The following is a 19,173-nucleotide window of genomic DNA, read 5'->3' on the forward strand; positions in this document are numbered from 1 at the left end:
AATAATAATAATGGATGGATTGAACTCGGCACCATAAGTTAAAAGCGGCAAGACTTTAAGGACTTAAAATAATAATAATAATAATAATAATAATAATATAATAATAATAATAGTAATAAAGGTTTATTAGCATTCCACTGGGTGTGGCTCTTCTATGCAAAGACCTAAACACAGTAATAAAGAAATTGAATGCAGCTATATTTAATATGTCTACAAACTTGAATAAAGAAAAGGAAAGCAAGTCTCAAAATTACTCAAATTCCGCTTTCGGAGAATTTACATGTCAATCTTGAGAAATATTGACGCTAAATATGCCATGCAAACAGCTGTTGTAGGCGATGGATTCATGAATAATTCTGGTTCTACTAGTTCTTCCCTTTTTAAAACGAATCTCGTCATAAACGTTGGTTTTAGTTAGAAGTTAGAAATTAAAGAAGTTCTTGACGTTGGTTTGAAGGATTCTTTCAATTTACTTGCTAATTTTTTTTGGTTTGTTCTTGCTCACTTTTTACTGCAAAAGAATTCGTGAAATTACGAAGCTACATTCGTTGTACGTTTGACCTTTCTTCTTTTAAACCGGAAAGCCTTAATTGATTCATTAAGGCATTGTTCTATGTAACTACGGAATTCAGCTTTTCCTTTATAGCCACCGATGAATAGACCCTTTTCATAAATGGCTGCCAATTATAAATTCTTTTGTAAGTATTAATTCAAAAGAATTTTTACTCCCAAACGAGTTTAGTGAGGCTAATTTAAATACATACAAAAGAATTTTAAATTGGCAGCCATTTATGAAAAGGGTCTATAAAGAAAACCAAATAGGTATAATCAACAAATGTGGTTACGACTGAGAAAGATCGAGAGGAATTACGAACAAGATCGCCATAACTTTCGCAAATATTTTAGGTCGAGAAGATATGTTGCAAACCTTGACGCATGCGCTGTCGTGTCACTTTGCTCAGGCCCGCGTCACCCGACCGCTGGTTTGGGGTTCGCGGGCTCTGGTTATGAGATGGGTGATAGGTACAAAGTTACCTTATTGCGTGCCCAAACAAAGCTAAAGCTATCAGAAGAAAGTCTAATTTGCCCTTTCGTAAGTGGAAAACTAAAATGTAGCAAAATATATCCAAGTTTGGTAATTGTGTATTCTTACACAGAAATTAGCAAGGCGGCGACTGGCGAAGTGCTATTTATATCGAGCAAGTTAAGTATTTGATGTCACGACTAAACAGTCAGCATGCTGTTAAATATATTGTCACTACACACATTTTACTACAGAAGATGTATTGTTACACTGTTCCATCGTGGCAAAGAAGACAAATTACAGTTTTTTTTTTACAATTTCCTGTGTTTTCTTTTCTCTTCAGTTTGTGGCGAAGGAGAATTCTAAATATCTACTGTTTCGTTTCTACGGTAATATAGTTAATGACTGCTACTTTTAAATCAGTATATTTTCATGAGGGTGTTTTTTTGTGTAAGCTAACTCAAGTGTGTTTTTGCGCCAAGAAATTGATAAGTAAATACTCGTTTGTATCCGAGGTTACGTTAGAATAAATACCTGCAGCCTTTTACCATGCAGAATGGAAAGTCTCGGCTTTATGTGAGAGCGAGAGACCATGACCTCATTTTCTCTTGGTGAGAGCGAACATGAACTTTTACATGAATGAATATCTAAACCACATGCGAACATTGAAATTACTAGAATAATTTGGCGAACGATGGCTCCAAACATCTTCGAGTCTATGCATCACTATAAGCCAGCATATAAGGACCACTGAGTTTTCACTGAATTTCTATAGAGGAATTAATTAAGGCAAAAAAACTTACCGTAATATATGATGTTATGTTAAGTAAAAAATGATGTAAACGTGGCGATAATCATTTATACCTCGTGTTAAAGCAATCTTAGGCTATAAATCGTTTCTGCTTTATCTCATCTGCTTACCTCAACGTTTAAGCGATGAAATCCTACTCGAGATCACCAATAAGCGAAGTCTTTACCGTAATATGTCAAAACAAATACTGACTTCTCTGTATGGGAGTCACTTCTTCTCACAGTTATATTTGAGTACTTCTGCTTCTATACAAGCAATTAAGGAAGCGAAAATGAAACCGCAGAAACAAAAACACATTGATTCCTTGTACAGGCAATGTCATTTTGCAAACATCCAAACCTTTAATTACGATATTAAAATCATGGTCAGGCCCGCAAAAAGTATATAAAACTTCACGGATATCTATAAATGGCTCATCACTGTATTGGCGTTGTATTGGGTCTAAATTTGTCTCAATTTGGTTTTGTGGTAGGGTGGCCTAGGACGTTAGACTGCCCCCCCCCCCCTTCCTTAGCATGTCATTACCGCAGTGATACATGCTAACAACGAGATTGCATTCCATTCCAGTAAAAGAATGAAATACGTTGCCTAGCGATTCGTGTTTGTGGGCAGAAGCCTGCCACTGAGTTTCTTAGGAACCCCAGCATCGAAGAAATCCGAAAATGGGACTTAAATTATGGTGTCACTGTTCGCTTTTGGTACACTCGCACTTGCATAATTTCAAGAAAATTCGTCATCACGCCGAAAGAGAATTAAATTAATGTGCAAATAACACAAAAATTTAAAGTACAGCGATCGCTAAAAACTAATCTTAAGCGTAAAGCAAAACCCTCTCTCTTGAGTGACTGCAGTTACTATGTATGACAAATTTCAGAACAAAATTTGCCACAATAAATAAACGATTTTACATTGGCTGACCTAAAAATTATTTGAATAATCTGTTCATATTATAATATAGAAAAATATCACAGAGATATTGAAAGGAATAAATGAATGATTTAAAATTGTGGATTCAAAAAGGTCTGCAAGCTTATCAAAGAATTTTTTTATAACTTGAAAGAAACGTTCGAGTTTTCCAAAGTGGAAACTTTGTTAGTAATGACCTGCGAGAAAAAAGATACCTTGTCAACAATTGAATATTTTCGATTGAGTCTAACTAAATTAAACGTATGCATAGGCTAAATCTGACCTTATAATAATACAAGCATCTCTGGTTTTCTCATACCCTGTTGGCTGTCGGAGAACATTGGATATTTGAGGGCATTTGCACAACTTTCACACCGTTTTCACAGGCTTCTCTCCCAGTTCGGTAAAGGATGGCATGGCTGTAGTTACACACGCAACCAGCTCCACATGTCGTGCTCACGCAAACACTGACGTCATAAATAACCCTCATTTTACAGACATTAAGGAAGACCTTTGGATAATCTCTCTACAGTATAACAGATTTTTTGCTGAGATAGACCCAGGTTTCGTGATCTCTACCAATATTCAAACTGATAAGCTAGCCAAGGTCTCGAAAACTTTGGGAATTAGCACTTTTCAACATAAAATATTTTTGACAAAGGCATAACTGATTAAAAGTTTGACAACCATGGTCTTTCGCAAGGTCTTTTGTGAAGATAACATTGTGCTTTGTCTTAAAGAGAAACTAATCTTTATGTACAGAGATTCATAACTTTGAATTTCTGCAAATAACAACAAAGAATAACTTATATAATAAGATATTTATATTTATTACAGACAGGGAATACTGCAGTTATTGTAAACAATTTTATTTAAATGCCAAAAAATAAAAAATAAAAAATAAAAAAAAATAATCGACTGCTAGCCTTGAGCGTGTATTGTGACAAGAAAAGAAACCAGCCTTTTATTTTGTAAAGGCTTAAAGACGCTTCAAGTTCAATCTGGCATCACGCATTGAAAAGAAAGACAATAAATTGAGCTTTTCCTGGTATTAAAGCTAGCTAAAGGTATCATTTCTATTGTATTTATTGTATTGTTTTCTATTGTATCCTTTAATCCTTTCTATTTTTTTCTTTTCATGCATTGATTATTTCACGACGTTAGAGCATATCACAAACAAAAAATTTGTGCGCGCGCATTGAAGCTGTCCTGAAGGATTTTGGGAGGCCTTCGCCTGATCTACAGAATATCCACAGACGTTTTTGTGATCTTCTACACGTTACGATCATTTGACGAACTTATTTCTTGTTGCAATTCAAAACAAAGTATCGGAGCATGCCATATATACTAATATTACAAGCCAATAAGAATCAATAATGCGTACATATTCTTGCGTCCAATCACATTTAGAGCCCAACACGGGTCAACACGTTGCTAAACGAGCTGCGCCCACATTATCGCGCGCTTTTCGTTTTTCTCCACATTTTCGCGCGCTGTTCTGCGCGTAGAATTTTCTGTTCAAAAATGTCCATTTGGCTATTTTTAAACGTTGCTATACAACTTCTTGTTTTGTTGTCAACACTTGAGAGTGCTTAGTCGCTTGGTCTCCAGTTTTATACTCAAGCTGCTTCGCCACAGAACGTAAACAAGCGCACTACATACTCACGCTCGTATTTCGTTTGGAAGTTGTGGTTAAACACACCTCATTCCGGTTTCCGCCGGAAACAAGTGACATTTAAGTGTCACACCTGTTTACGAGGCATACATCGCGATATACGCACTACGAACATAAAAAAAAAAAAATATCCGTAAAAAAGGTACGCAATAGATTTTGTGGTGTTACCCTCTTAAATATTGTTGTTTTTACCATTATTGTTATATTATTAATGAAAAAATAAAACCAGTTTTAACGACTAAAAATGACTGTGATCTTACTCAGTGCTAATACCACGGGACAATTTTAATTTGCCGCGCTTTGTTTTCGGAAAATACAGTCGTTGCACTGAAAAATTACGCAAAAACTCCTCCTTTCCTCAGTTTGAATGATTTCTTGATATTTGATCAACTAAAACTTTTTGAAAACTAATAATGGTAAGTTTATTTTCTAGAAAATCTCTCTTTGCCATTCAGTTATTAAAAGAAGGGTTTAGGGTTACAGCGATCATCAGGTAGTAAAATTTAGCTATTTTTTTGTGATCCAGTGTTTCATCCGAAAAGATCAAATTGCAATTCTAGTTTATGCGAGCAAACGACATGGAGACATAATATGACGTGATGCTTAATCCGGCTTTTGACAATGTTTTCGTCGAGTGCTCCAGAAGACGAAAAGTCGACAAGAAATTCCCGTGCGTTAAAATATTTGCTTAGACGGAAACTTAAATGCCCTGCTACCGTCATACCGGGTAGTAATCGTAATAAGATCTGCTAGAAGTTTCGTGAAAAAATAAAACCGGTCAAATAAGATCCTTAAAAACACGAAAATTTTTTTTAATTGACAAAGTTGTTGATATGGTTCCGCAAACTTGTTGCCTTAATTAAATTTCCGAAAGTTTTAATACAGCTTCTTTCACGTTTTGTCGTTTGTTCGGAAATACCAGGACAAAATTGCACAGTGTTGGGTTATAAACGTTGGCAAAAAGACATAATTCAGGATCGCGTTCTTGTCAGGAACATGATATCATAGAATTATAATTAATGAATTCCATCACTGGTTGTTACCGTCTGTGCTCGCATTAATGCTCAACAACGCATAAAAATCAATCATGTTTTACGTTGGTTCATGTAGATGCGGTTGATTTAGTTCAAAACATGATATCGAGAACGGAGTTTAAATTTAACAGGCATTTTCCCCTTCGGATCTAACTCGAGGTTTGGTTTATTTTAGTAATCATAGTTTTTCGTGTTCTCATTGTCTCGTTGAAATAGGAAATAAAATCGATCATTTTTGATGACCTTTGATTTGAGAGTAAATGGTTGATTCATTCCGGAAACGCGGAGCTGTAAAAAAAGGCAAATAATTCGTCTGCCAGAGAAACAGTCGAGGAAGTAAAATTGTGAGCTCCATTTTACTACAAATTCCTTTTTGTTAAAACTTAAGACAAGAACCCAATTTTTTGCAACAACGGGCACTTTCGTGTGTAATTTATGCTACGAGTTGGCCTTACTTGTAAACCTTCAATGCTTACTCGATTCACGCTGATTAATAACAAACACAGATCGACACAGACAAAGCGCTTACGAACAATTTACATTTTTTCTCGTCACCTTCACAATGGAAACTTGTTTTCTTAAACAATGTGCTTCGATTTGAGTTTGAATTACTCTGTTGTATTGTATCTTGTTTCAAACATTTCTTCAGCCTGGGAAAACAAGACCTCTGTTAATTTTGCGCTTTCTTTTTTGGTTAAACCAGAAAAATTATTCACAAGTTTCCTCTAACTTCGATACTCTACAGGAAACCAGGTTTTTTTTTGCTATTTAGAGAGAACTCTAGCCAAGCGTGCAATGTCTATAAGCGGTTTTTAAGATAAAAATCTGCGAGTTTATGCAAATAAACTCAACATAATTACCCGTTATTGTGTATTGCTAACCAATGCGGACAGAATTGTACTGTACTGAGTATAAAACTTAGCCAAGGGCATAAAACTTATTAACGCACCCTGTTACACGCCCATAATTTCATGTGTATCAAACTGGTCTCTATGTGTCAGTTTTTGAGACGATAATTCATTTAGTTTTATGAGTTCAAGTCTCCTGGGGATCTGTTACGGTATTTCGATCCAGAAAGCAATCAAATTCTTCGTGTAGTTCGTACGCAAGAGGCGAAGTTCCCTTCCCCGAAGCTAATTGTTTCGTCACCTTATCTCTTTCAGTTAGATAATAGGGAGGTCGGTTATGTTGTCTACTGATATTGCAGATAGTTCTTGGTCTGGAGTCAAATAGTCGACCGTCTCCAGGTAATTAAAGGGCATATTGACCGCTTACAAACCTACTCGTGCAAACAGCCAACATCTTGTCTTTGTACACCCGCGCAAGTAGACATATAAACCTTTCCCGGTTAACGCAATTTCCCTGTCGTGTGGGCAGAACATTGTACTGAGGTCAAAACGTCGCAATAAATTTTTACGCTACGATACTCGATTCAACTGTTACTAACAATATCTAGATCGAATGGTGAACTTTTTATTGAGTGGAGCCTCGCGAAATAAGGGCAAATTTATTGCGGTGTGTTATTTAAGTAAGTGCGTAGTTGGGGCATCTCAAGACGGGCTTATATAAAGCTAGAGAGGGAGAGTGACGCTTTTCAAGGGTTTACTCGCTCACAAGAGCACGCTTTCAGTGAAATCTTGCACGTGCTGTCCGCTCTGAAGAAATAAATCCTGAACGTTCAAAACTCGGCATTATAAACCTCTCCTAGCTACAACCCAGTTAATGTCTCGCCGCTGAAAGCTCAATCTAATAATAAATTATCCACCCAATATTTGCTTCTACCTTGCCGCTGTTACCGTTGAAAACAAAGGAACTTTACTTACCCTCTTGTGTAAATGTCCCCTAAAGATTGTCTCTCTGGGGTTTCCTACAGATCAGTACACTCCAATTCAACCGCACTCGCCTCATAAATCCAACGTTGACACCACACAGCCACTCGAAATGAACCCTATAACGAGGGTGCGAATGTAAATTCAAATTATTTGCCGGCGTTGATAAATTTTCCACAGTGTATACTTATCGCTAATGGTTTCACGAGTGATTTGACGGTAAATTACCCTGTTACGATTTATAGCTATTTTGACGCTAGCTTTTCAAGAGGGCGGGCTTGGCATTTTGTAACACTTATTGAGGAAGGAAGCGAAAAGATTTCCTTAATCCGCTGTGACGCGCATTTCTTGTCGTAGAAACACGCAGAATTCTTGCGGTGTCCTTAAATAAAGAGATGCCCTCTCGTCCGAGTTGTTTTGTTTTTCTGTAACCCTCCGGCGGTTTTGCTTAGTTTCAACGCTTGAAATCCCCCAGTTACAATAATAATTTCCAATAGTTTCTGGGAGAAACCAGTAGCGTTGGTGTCATTATTATGCGGACAAGGTCTGTCGTTTGGAAATTGAAGTCCCATACCTTCTACAAAAAGATATTCTTTGAGGCGTTAACTCCAAGCCTTTCCGAATGGTTTCTGTTTTTAAATTACTGATTATATGGCTCGTGTAACAAACTTTAACAATGGAAAAAGAGAATTTATTCAGTTGACCACCTACACGGAGGTTGTGCACCCAAAATTCGCGCGAAACTTTTCCCGTCGAGAGGCTCCGCCAAATTTGTTTACCACCTACATGTCTGAAATTACCTGAAAAGATGACGGACTGATAACGACTACATGAAAGGCCAGCTAATAATAAATAGCTATGTATTTTTGTCCTGCTTTTGATAAAGCTTTGATCAAACGGACATTGCGTTTTAAGTGCCAGACCCCGGGAACCTTTTATATCGCTCGCGTTTGAGTGACAAGAGAAATGTTTGCGGTTTTCACAACCTCTGCCGACACAAAAAAATTCCCAAGCCTACAAAGAGACAAAGCCCATTTAATAAAGCTGTGTCTCAACATGCGAAAACATGCGAAGGTGTTAACATAAAAATTAAAACGAAACGGTTAAATTAAGATATGTTATAAGCGTGACGAAGATTTTACTAAGTTTAACATAAACTACTTGATTCACTCAAGAGTCAGTGAAACGTCTTCGACGCTTGTTTATCTTTCATAGGATTGTAGTCTGACGACAGAAGCTATATCTTGGGTTCAGCTGACTGATTCGGAGTTTCGACATTCAATTTCGCCGCATTTCGAAGTCAGTCGCTCAGAAACTCAAAGAATGGTTGATAGATCGCGTGTTGTGTCAATGTACGACTACGAAACTTATTCCTAATTCCCCCCTCCCCTCACATTTTACAGCTTCAATTGTTTTCTCACCTTGCACAGTTCGTCCCTTTGAAAGATTTATATCTATGTACTTCCTATCTAGCAAATGGTTATCAAATTTTACAATGTAACAACATTGAGACACTAACCTACAAGTGTTAGCTGAGGAACAATTCAGTGTCGTGGAGGCTGGCTGGCGAGTTTTCGTGCCAGCTCTGAGATCTGTGCTCTTCAGTTCAACGATAATAGACGAGACATTTAGAAGAAGTCATGAAATGTATTACCTTTCATATTAACTTCTGATATTTCTCACGCCATTAGAGAAGTCTTCTCGTTCGTTGACAAGATCTAGTCCGATAAAGACACTCCACTCAATTGGTTTGGCACGCCCTCTCTGTTGTTGGAAAGGTGCAAGTTGCGATTAAATAGCCACCGCGGAAAACACATTATATTAACTACGGTTGCCAAACACGAAACTTCACCCACATAGATAATTCATGCATGATGTCCTGAGAAGGAAATCATTTTTCCGACTTAGCTGTGGACGAGAAAGACTTGCAAAAACTTCAGAAAGCCTTCAAAAGGTTTAGAGCTTCTAAGATTGTTATTCAAAGATCTTCAAAGACCTTTCTTTCTTCTGAAAGTACAGGTAAACTGCATTAGAAAACCTACTTTATGGGGCGATTATTTTCGTTAAAAGGTATTCACCGTTTAAACACATTACCGCAAAAATGTATACATCGATGGCTTTTTATGAATTTGATGAAAAGCTGTAAAAAGAAGACCAACCCGGCGATTTACAACAAACAATCTGAAAAGAATGCCCTTGTCATCAGAGGTTGAATTTAGCATTTCTCTTCCTTGCAAGGGTCATAATTTATTATTACACAAGCTCAAGACAATAAAGTGAATGTGTAAAATCAACACAATAAAACGTCAAATAAGTGCATCAAATTCTGTCATGTTGTACGGGGAAAAAGTCATTTAATTCGAGTCAAATCTCTCAACAGCAAAGGAAATTTGAGAAGTATAACAATGCAGACGACATTGAAATCAGTATGGTAAAGGTATTTGGAGTAATTGCTATAGTATAAAGTCACAATTGCGAAATCTTAGGTCACAAAATTTAACGCAGTTTGCTAGAAAAAAAATCCTCGACTACCATACTTCGTCCACAAAACGCCAAATACGCTCTCTTTAGAAAATGTTTCCATCTAGTGCTTTCGTGAGTCAGTTTTGTACATGAGCATAAAATTATATTTTACCATGCATGGGTTTTTGGTCGGGAAGTGAAGGGCGATTTTTCAATTTCAAGTCGCAATTTTGTGGAAACAAAACATGGCTTTTGTGGTTAAAAAGTCCTTTTCCGAAAATGCGCCAACTTGACCGAGCTAAAATTAACATCTTTGCAAGAGATTTGATCTATATAACCACAATAAAAGGGACATTTGTAACCAATATCACTGGTTGAATAGATTGTCAGTTCACGGAAATGTTGAACACAATTGCTACAAACCATAATTAAGAACAAATTTATAAATATCATGACTAAATTCCTGCCGCTTTAGAAACGCTTTGTTGGCAAAATCCTACGTGACAAAATAAAATCGGAAATGCAGGGAAGAAGGTGAAAACTTAGCGAAGTTTAATTTAACTATGATGATGTAATGACCAAAATAATTTGAAAACTGTAGAAAGGAGTTTCAGGTTTATTTCCGCGCGTGCGAAGTCCGATTCAAATTAGGTTTAAATCACCTACGCAGAGTTCGATCGGTGTTTGGAAAACAAAAGTTTATTTATTTGTTTACAATAATCCTTATATTAAAGTTGTTCGCTTTGATTTTAAACCTTCGTAATTAACGGGTCGGGTCTTCCGTTAGGGTTCAAGGGAAATGAAATGTCGTTTGTAGAATGTTTCCCCCTTCGCGCTTGAAATTTTGTTACTTTGATATCAAAGAAAATTCACTGTTATATTGCGTACATTTATGACAGTCTCTACGACTCATTACATATTTGGTACATGCGTGCATGATTCATTTAATTTCTTAATCTTTGCTGTTCTAATTCTCTTTTTTAATATTTGCAGAACAACGCTAACTGAGTCATTTTGGAAAAGAAAAGATTCTGGAAATGTAGGAGTTGTGCAAATGGTTTCCAATCTGTGTTACAAATGGTTTTCCTGAATTTCAATAGTTTATCAATAGTTTCTCAATGTTTCGTGTTGCTGTGCGTGGGAGTTTTCAAATGGTTTCCATTCTGCTTCAAAACGTTTCCTTCGGTGATGTGGTTTGATTTTGGTCTAGATAGATATTGCAAACGTAAAATATCTTGGAGCTTTTGCTGGAAGAAAATGGGTTATTGACCAAGCTTGTTCGGTCAAGATGGCTGGATATTGGCCTCGTTCTTTTTTTGCGTCTCGTCTCGGTCCATAAACACGCAAAAAAAGAACTTGGCCAATATCCAGCCATCTTGACCGAACAAGCTTGGTCAATAAAGGATTTATCATATGGCTTTCGGAGAAATTTTTCTTGCGGGACACGGCGGGTAGTCCCGAGCGGGCAAGATAGCTTCATCTTGCCCGCTCGGGTAGCCAATCATAGCGCAGGATTTGATTCATCTTGCCCGCTCACGGAGCAAGCCATATAATAATATTTAGTATCGACCCCTGTCGGCCACGGAGATTTTTCACACTAACTGAGAGTGAGATAAGTGACAAGAGTTCACATAGACAACGACATTTTAAAATCCCTCACAACACAAAGAAAACCATTCGAGTTCCCGACCAAAGGCTGTCGAGGTTTTAGCACGAAGAAGATGCATGAACGAACTGTTTCGAAACTGTTATTTATAGAGACGTGTATTAAAATCTGTCTCCACGTTTTCTCTGCGGGCATTAAAGTTGACGAGTGTCTAAAGTACCACTTTAGAGAAAAAGTATATAAATAGATTGATTCCTAGATCCTAGATCAACGAATCACGGATCATTAACAGACATTTTCTTAAGCTCTTAGAATTTAGTCTACTCGCTATTTCTCAAACTACACAAAGATTTATGAATTTCTGTATCTCACGAAGAAAGAAAAGGTTTCGTTGTTTCAATCTAACGTGACTAAAAAGCGACGCGTGTCTGTTTTCATGATCTGATATCAGTTGGGAGAAGTAATTTATATATTACACTTCGTCGAGTATTAATTTACAGCTAGACACTCTTGTTTCTAGACACTTGTTGAAAGTGAATTAAGGCAGGGTACCTCATTTATCTTCTGGCTACTATCTATTGGGCTCCTAACCTGAATATCACCTCAACTACAACATCAGTCACAAAAAAAAAAAAAAAAAAAAAACTTCAAGAGCTCTGGACTGGATGATACAGTTATACAAACAACGCCACAAAGCAATGAATTACCGAAGAAAAAAAATTTTCGCTGGTCGTCTTGCAGTAAAATAAAACACGATCTATTTAGCTTTCGTGACCGCGATCGGAAATTAAAGTTGCAATACTAAAATTAAATAGACGTGTTTTTTCACTACGAGACGTTATTGCGAACTCTTACGTGTGTCTCGACATGTAGACGGAAACGTATAATGTCTCATTTGTTTCTGTATTTGCCAAAATCTCAAGTGCGCAAAACTAGTTAGACCGCTATCACGCACATATTTTCATGTTTATTGTGGTCAAAAATCCAGTGACTTGTGTTTGCAGGATCATAACAACATATAACAGTTCTATGATAAATATGAAATTAATGTCAGCTTATAGTTGACCAAACGGGACGCCGTCAGAGTTTCGCTTGCGGTCGATCGGAATCATCTATTTTGAAGACACATTTTGATTTTACCGAAATTAAAGGTGACGCGCGTTGACAGACAATATGTTTCTAAAAAGAGTATGAGTTTGCGACCCAACGCTGAAGTGCGCCCCTTTCTGTAGGATCAGCCAAAAATCAAGTGTGTTGATAGCACCTATCATTACTGGTTTTTCGACTCAACGCCGGAGCCTTCATCGTTTCTACAAGTGATGAAAAACTCAAAGTTACCGACGTAGAATAGAGGTCTGCTTGGCTTCAATCCCATATTGGCGAATGTGCGGTGTTAGTTCAGTGGGGCCCTCTTGTAGAGTACAACTAGGAATCAATTAACTTTTCCACCTTCAAGCCACGACTGCCATGCATATACAATTGCCCTGCTTTCTATAATTATACAGTGAGGAAAAAAAGAAAAAAAAAAAGGAGGCGAGAGAAAAAAAAAGTCGTCGCTCTCTTGCGTTCACATCTATCGATAACAAGCGAGAGCGACGTTTGTTTGTCTGGCTAAAGAACACCAGACTTCAAATACGGTCGCCTCGCATTGTTCCTGGCTGCTTTGACCTCTCCTGTGTATACACCAAAAACTGACCGGGAGCGATGAAAGGCGGTGATATTTTGCACGCTTTGTCACTTCCCGCTCATCAGGGAAAACCAAAAGATGAGCTGTTGATTTGAGAGACCTCTCAGCTGTATAACGCTTTGATTTCCAACAAGTGCGCAATGATTCCAGGCGATTTAATGAAAACTGCATAACTGTCCCCTGCACACAAAGCGCGCGTTTTTTGTTCACTCCGAAAACAGATTTCGTTTTTGTTATTGGTCCATTACTTCTACGCGTTTACTCTGCGATCCACCGAAAACTTCGCAAAGGCCCCTATCATCAGACTAGTTCGGTCCAAATCCATACTTGGTTGTCCCATCCAAATATGCGTCGTAAATAAGCCCGTGTGGAAATAAGCGCGCATGTAAGGGCGAACATAGCGAGCGCGCGCAGTTCAAACGAGATAAACGCAAGCCATTCATAACGTCAGAATGCCAGTTCAACGAAACACAAACACAAATTAAGTCAAAGAGAAGTTTCGCTTGTTTTTCAAGGATATAACTCTGATAATTGACAGCTAGTGGACTCAGTTCTGCATCATGAGCTGGGCTAGAGATGAATGGAAGCTGGATTTACCTACCACCGCGCTGAGAAAGATTAGCGAGTTGGAAAACGATGCGGAAAATCTCCGCAAAAGCAAACAACAACAGCAGCTTCAACTGGAGAGCGTGGCGTCTACTCTCCAGAAACAGAAGCAGCTGAACGCCGAGGAAAAAGCTTCAAACTCGAATCTCCGGCGTGAAATTCAAGAACTGACGCGACAATGTTCCGATCTTGAGAGCCAAGAGGAAAAAACTCAAGTGGATCTCAAAGCTAAAGACAACAAAATAGGATTGCTCGAGGAACAATTGCGAAAAGCGAAAGCCAAGCTGAAGGACGAAGAAGATAAGAATTCTGGTTTGCTGAGTCAAATTGATCAACAAAAGTTGATTGCGGAAGCGAAGGAAAATGAAATTGGAGAGTTGAGCGAAGAACTGGAAAGAACGAAAGACGCCAAGGCGCAGATGGTGAAAGACATGGAAGGTAGGTAATTCAGTTTTCCTTTAAGCTGGAGCAAGACATCAAACTGCAAATTCTCCGTACTATAATCAGTGCATTTCTTATATAGCAGCCAGGAGAAATTATGCAGATTGTAGTTGATAACATTTCACACATTTTGTGATTAAATCCTTTTTTCTCATAACCTGCTTGTTTGACTTTTTCGTCGGTACATGATACAAGAATGGAACGCGCTGAGAAAATTTGCAGCTACACGCAGTAACGCCCGTACCGAAACGAGAACAAGGGAGAGTTGACAAGCCGACCCAAAATTTCGTTCTAGTTTATTTGGGCCCAAATTCCCATGCGCTCTTGGCGATTCCCATGTGTTCCTATCGCATTTTACTCTGTTTCAAGATAGTCGAGAGTTTTCGCCCTTTTGGCTAAGGCTCGCCGGCTGTGAACAGAATAAACTCTCGTGCACTTTTCGCTTTTAACTCTCAGCTACTTCCATTACAATGGACGAATGACGATCCAGAGGCTATGGTTGTCTAAATTAAATGGCTTTAAGAAACGCTAGCAACTAAAAACAAAAGTAAAACTGAAATGTGAAGGTGAATTAATCAACATGACACGAGCGTGGGACAAAGAAAAATTCTGAGTCCCCGACAGGAATCGAACCCATGACCTCCCGAACACCGGGCGGGCGCTCTATCCACTGAGCTACGAAAATTCATGGAGAGCGAGTTCATTTAACTGAGTTCATGTATGACAGGTGTCCTGCATACTTTGTCCCACGCTCGTGTCATGTTGATTAATTCACCTTCACATTTCATTACCGAGCTTAAAATTCACCATCTCTATTAATTTATCAAAAGTAAAACTATCGGTATTGGTTACATAATTTATTACAGGATTTGAAAGAAAAGAACGAGCCTGTTTTCGATCGCTTTTCAAATCCATGCAAATTCCCTAAGGATCTTTTTTGATTAGTTGCGAGAGAACAGAAAACGTCACTTCACCGTCAACGCTTTTTAGTACAGTTGCATATCATCCCGATTTAATTGATGATCATTTTAAACTGAAAAATATTTCCCAGGCATGGAGCAGCTCTCCGCATGTAGCTGGACTTCTCAGCTTGACAGTCTCTAGTTGTCTTTGTTTCGTACAGAGGCGGCGGTTTTGGACCAGAATGCCGGAGCGCTAGAAATTGCTATGGGGTTTAACCCATCGGGCGGGGCAGGGAACGGAAAGCCGCAATATTTCTTTTATTTTAGGCGGGGTTCTACCCCGCGGAGATCAGTTGTGTGCGTGAGGAGACAAAAGTAAAAGTATTTACAGATGCTTCTCGTAACTTCTAAATCATGTTTAATTTGTATGTATTGTAAATAATCTCGCTTTCAAAGCCCTATAGTTTAGTCGCAGGTGGCGTTTCTGCTCTGGTATGAAATGGTTTTGAATCAGGGCAAACTAAGAGCTTGAAAAAGACCTAGGCTAAGAAATTTTGCTTGTGGGAAAGCAAATTTGTTAAGGGAACTCAAATACTTTATTAGCTCTGCGGAAACTGAAGTGGCCTAGGGATGGCCATTTGTATACCGTCGGAACTTTCTGATTAATATTTCAAAACCTTTAAATGTTGTTTCGCGACAAAATTGTGTATACAGTTTTATACTCCGTTATTGTCAAATTATTGTGAATCACATTCTTCACTTGTTGTTTTGGCTGTTTAGACTGTCGCTCTTCTTCATATAGAACAGACACTAAAAGATCAGAGCCGAGTGTTCAAATCATAAAGGCAGAGTTTAAAAACGAGTTTCAATTCTCTTGGACTAAGTGACTTGTATGTTTTAGCCGGGGTGTCTGTGATTTAGCGGGAAGTTCGACTGTATATTTTTGGCCCATTTTTCTATTTTATCTTTTTCATAAGTTCACTTTACACTTTCAAGTGCCATTCTATTTTAAATACTCTGATAGTATAATGTTCTAGCGGATAGCACAGCCATTTGGTTGATGGTTATTTTTAAGTTGCAAAGCACACATGTTTAATGTTACGGCAAATCTTGGTGGTTTGAAACATTAATCCAGTTCTGATTACACGATTTATCTGCAATCTTCATAGCTTTCTCATTTCATTGATCACGTTTATCAAACAAAACGTCTAGCGTTTAAAGAATGTTAGGCTAAAATTTCAACCTCTAAACTGAGTCGAGATAAGACTATACGTGACATTAAGGAGCTTTAGATTTAGCAAGAATCTAGCATTTTCTCCCTTTGTTTTGCAATGGCATTCCCAGTGAAGTATTCTCTTTATCCTTTTGAAATCGTCCAATTTTTCTTTGCATCGTTGAATGCATCTTGCAGCTTTATCTAGGAGAATCCGATCAAATGAAAATTGATCGTGAGTAGCTTATTTTATTAGATTTATCTGGGAATGGAATGTCGAAAATGGCTCGCGCCTCATTGAACATTTTATCGAAGGTGATGCAATTTAACATCTACCCCGGGTACATCTTATCAGATAAGAGCAAATGCAACACTAGGGTAAAAACACGTTTACCAATTTGAAAGGAGAACACAAAGTCACCGATTTTACATTTCACTTCAAATTCTGTTCCGCTTCTGCAGTACTTTACGAATACTTTACTGATCGGCATGATCTGGTTGATTTCTTATTTGTATTGATGAAAACACAGTGGTTCTGTTGCAATCAGTACAGCAGACGAGATTTGACTCAAGGCAGTTAATTCGTAGATAAGACACGAAACTAATCTCATCAAAATAATTCGCAACCTTTTTGTTACCAAAGTGAGTTAAGCTTAATTCTGCTAGATTGAGAAAGTAATTGTATTTCTCAACATTCAGACGCTATTTTCTTAAAGCACAGGTGCAAAACCGGCTGCTTTGGAAGGTACCTCAGCAACAAGCTGGGAGTTCTCTTACAAGTGCAAGTTGCTTATCAGGCTAAGCATAAGTAGTCCCCTGTTGTTATCAAACTCTGATCGAATCATTCTGATAAAACTTATTCTGATAAAACTTGGGTTATCGCGGTAGGTACTGATGCACTTGACTAAAATCCTTGAATTTTGGACTTCTAATTTTAGAATAAAAACAATCAAATCGTTAAGAATAACTACCTCAAGCTTCTACTCACTGACACAGTTGAGTCAGCTTAAATCTAAGTCATCTAAAAGGCCACCTTTGACCTCTGTTGATTACAAAAACCTGTAGCGTGTGCAAGTGCTGACTGACTGGGTGTCAGACTAGAATTTTTTTTACATCAAACGTGATTCTTTACGCTCGGAAATATGGAAAACAAATGGGCTCCTGAAAACAAACAGATCTCGCCGAAGATTATCGGAAATTATTTAGTCTGCGAGAGATTACGCAGAATTTCGCTCATTTCCGAAGATTCGTCTTTTGCACTGATCATGGTTACCGTTGACGCCACAGAGAAAAGTTGAATAGATATATATATGCTTAGTTTTAAATCAATTCCTAAGTTTTTGGCCATGAATTCCGAAATAGTTTACAACGAATTGATTCTAAACATGCGATTTTCTTGTTAAAAGTTTAATGTTTATTCTCACTGCTGTGGACAGAATACCAGCCCATCCCCGGCCCACGCGGGGGTAGGGAAAACCCAGCGGGACTGCAACTCCCCCGTACTTCCGGGAGGCTGAATATCATCTTCCAAAACGTGCTCAAGGAAATAAACCAGAAAATATCTGTGGTTTCCCAAGCTACTGGCCACTTATTCAATATCTCTAGACCGACGTGTTAAACTGAAGTAGTTTAATGGAACTTAAGAGTTTTACGGAGTTTCAAATCCTTTGAAAAAGCTGTTATTTCCTTATTCTAATCCGCCTGAAATAAACAAATAGAGCCGCGGTGGCAGTGAACATGTCTGAGAGAAAATTCGCAAAGTTTTGTTTCTGTGTAATCGTATTTGACTGGGTAAATACTAAACTTCTTGATCGGATTTTTATCGCTTAGAATTTAACGCCAACGCTTGCCAATTAAAAATGTCATATCAGTTTTAGTTGTATAGACTGTATACATAAACAATCTTAGGACGTGTCGTAGATTACACTGACCCAATATCTGCACGAAGCCAGAGTAAACACTGGATCAATGTTTCAGTTGAGAACAAGACTTTTATAAAAAGCAAAAACAACAGGAACTACAACAACAACTTATACTGATTTGAGAGAGAACGCAGCCTCAAAATGTGTCTCAAGATTGTTTTCGGTAAACATAGAGTTCGTCATTTTGACTGATTTCCTCTTTGCAAATTCCGAAACTGCTAAAAAAGCTGAATAACTAACCAAAATCGCTTGGGTCTGCTATCACTTGAAGTCCTAGATCATCAAAACCATAGGCCATCTCAGGCAAAATTCTGTCGTGTGCACGTCTGGGTCAGATTTTTTTCGGTCATAATGGGTTATCCAAAACTGCATTTCTTTGTTATCAACATAAATCGAATCCTTGTCACCACGCGCATTCAACAGTTAAGCTATCTAAAAAACAGATGGTTTTCATGTGATTTCGTAAATGTACGGATAACGGTTGTTACGTTCCCTTCTGCAGTCTTTCGTGCACAATATGTTTCCTGACTCTTGAAAAATTAACGCGTGAATTTCCTCACGTGTGATTTATCTGCTCTTGCTCTTATGAGTTAGGCCCCTTCCACACTGCACCGGAGGAATTTAAAAACGCAACTTTATTTCTACGGTTAGACCTGCCGTCCACACTAATCCGTCACGAAAACCGAGCTTTTCGGAAACGATCTTCAAACAGGAGAAATTTGAAAACCTTGCCTTGCGTCTTAGTGTGTACGGAAAACATTTTGAAAATGGAGCTTTTCTAAAACGATGGCGTCACGATGATCATGTGATTTCTCTGCCTGAGTTTTCCTCAAACACAAATCCGAAATGGCGGGCTATTGTTGCTTTTTCAAATTTCTCCGGCGTAGTGTGGACGGAAAATATTTGATGCGTTCCCTAGTTCAGAGTGAAGCCTCCGTTTTCAAATTCCTCCGGCTTAGTGCGGACGGGGCATGCGTGAGTGTCGTATGGAAAACCGTCTAACAAGCTTTAGACAAAACCATCAATTCTAAATATTATCTCAGCGTGGGGATTA

General features: G+C 38.1%; 2 protein-coding genes across 2 annotated transcripts in view; one reads left to right on the plus strand and one right to left on the minus strand.

The window, feature by feature from the left end:
- Nucleotides 1-7,457, minus strand: part of LOC110044832 (A disintegrin and metalloproteinase with thrombospondin motifs 9-like) — a 75,478-nt gene extending 68,021 nt beyond the window's left edge. The window contains exon 1 of the mRNA XM_089281557.1: nucleotides 7,274-7,457. The gene's annotated coding sequence lies outside the window, so the exon portion shown is untranslated. The remainder of the gene's footprint in view (nucleotides 1-7,273) is intronic.
- LOC110044735 (uncharacterized) overlaps nucleotides 1-19,173 on the plus strand; it is a 35,212-nt gene that overhangs the window by 11,769 nt on the left and 4,270 nt on the right. The window contains exon 2 of the mRNA XM_089281559.1: nucleotides 10,736-14,079. Coding sequence (XP_089137685.1) covers nucleotides 13,596-14,079 — 484 coding nt within the window. The 5' untranslated portion in view covers nucleotides 10,736-13,595. The remainder of the gene's footprint in view (nucleotides 1-10,735; nucleotides 14,080-19,173) is intronic.

Source organism: Orbicella faveolata, unplaced genomic scaffold, assembly GCF_042242905.1.
Source record: "Orbicella faveolata isolate gen_17 unplaced genomic scaffold, um_ofav_v1 contig_48, whole genome shotgun sequence".
Lineage (NCBI taxonomy): Eukaryota > Metazoa > Cnidaria > Anthozoa > Scleractinia > Merulinidae > Orbicella > Orbicella faveolata.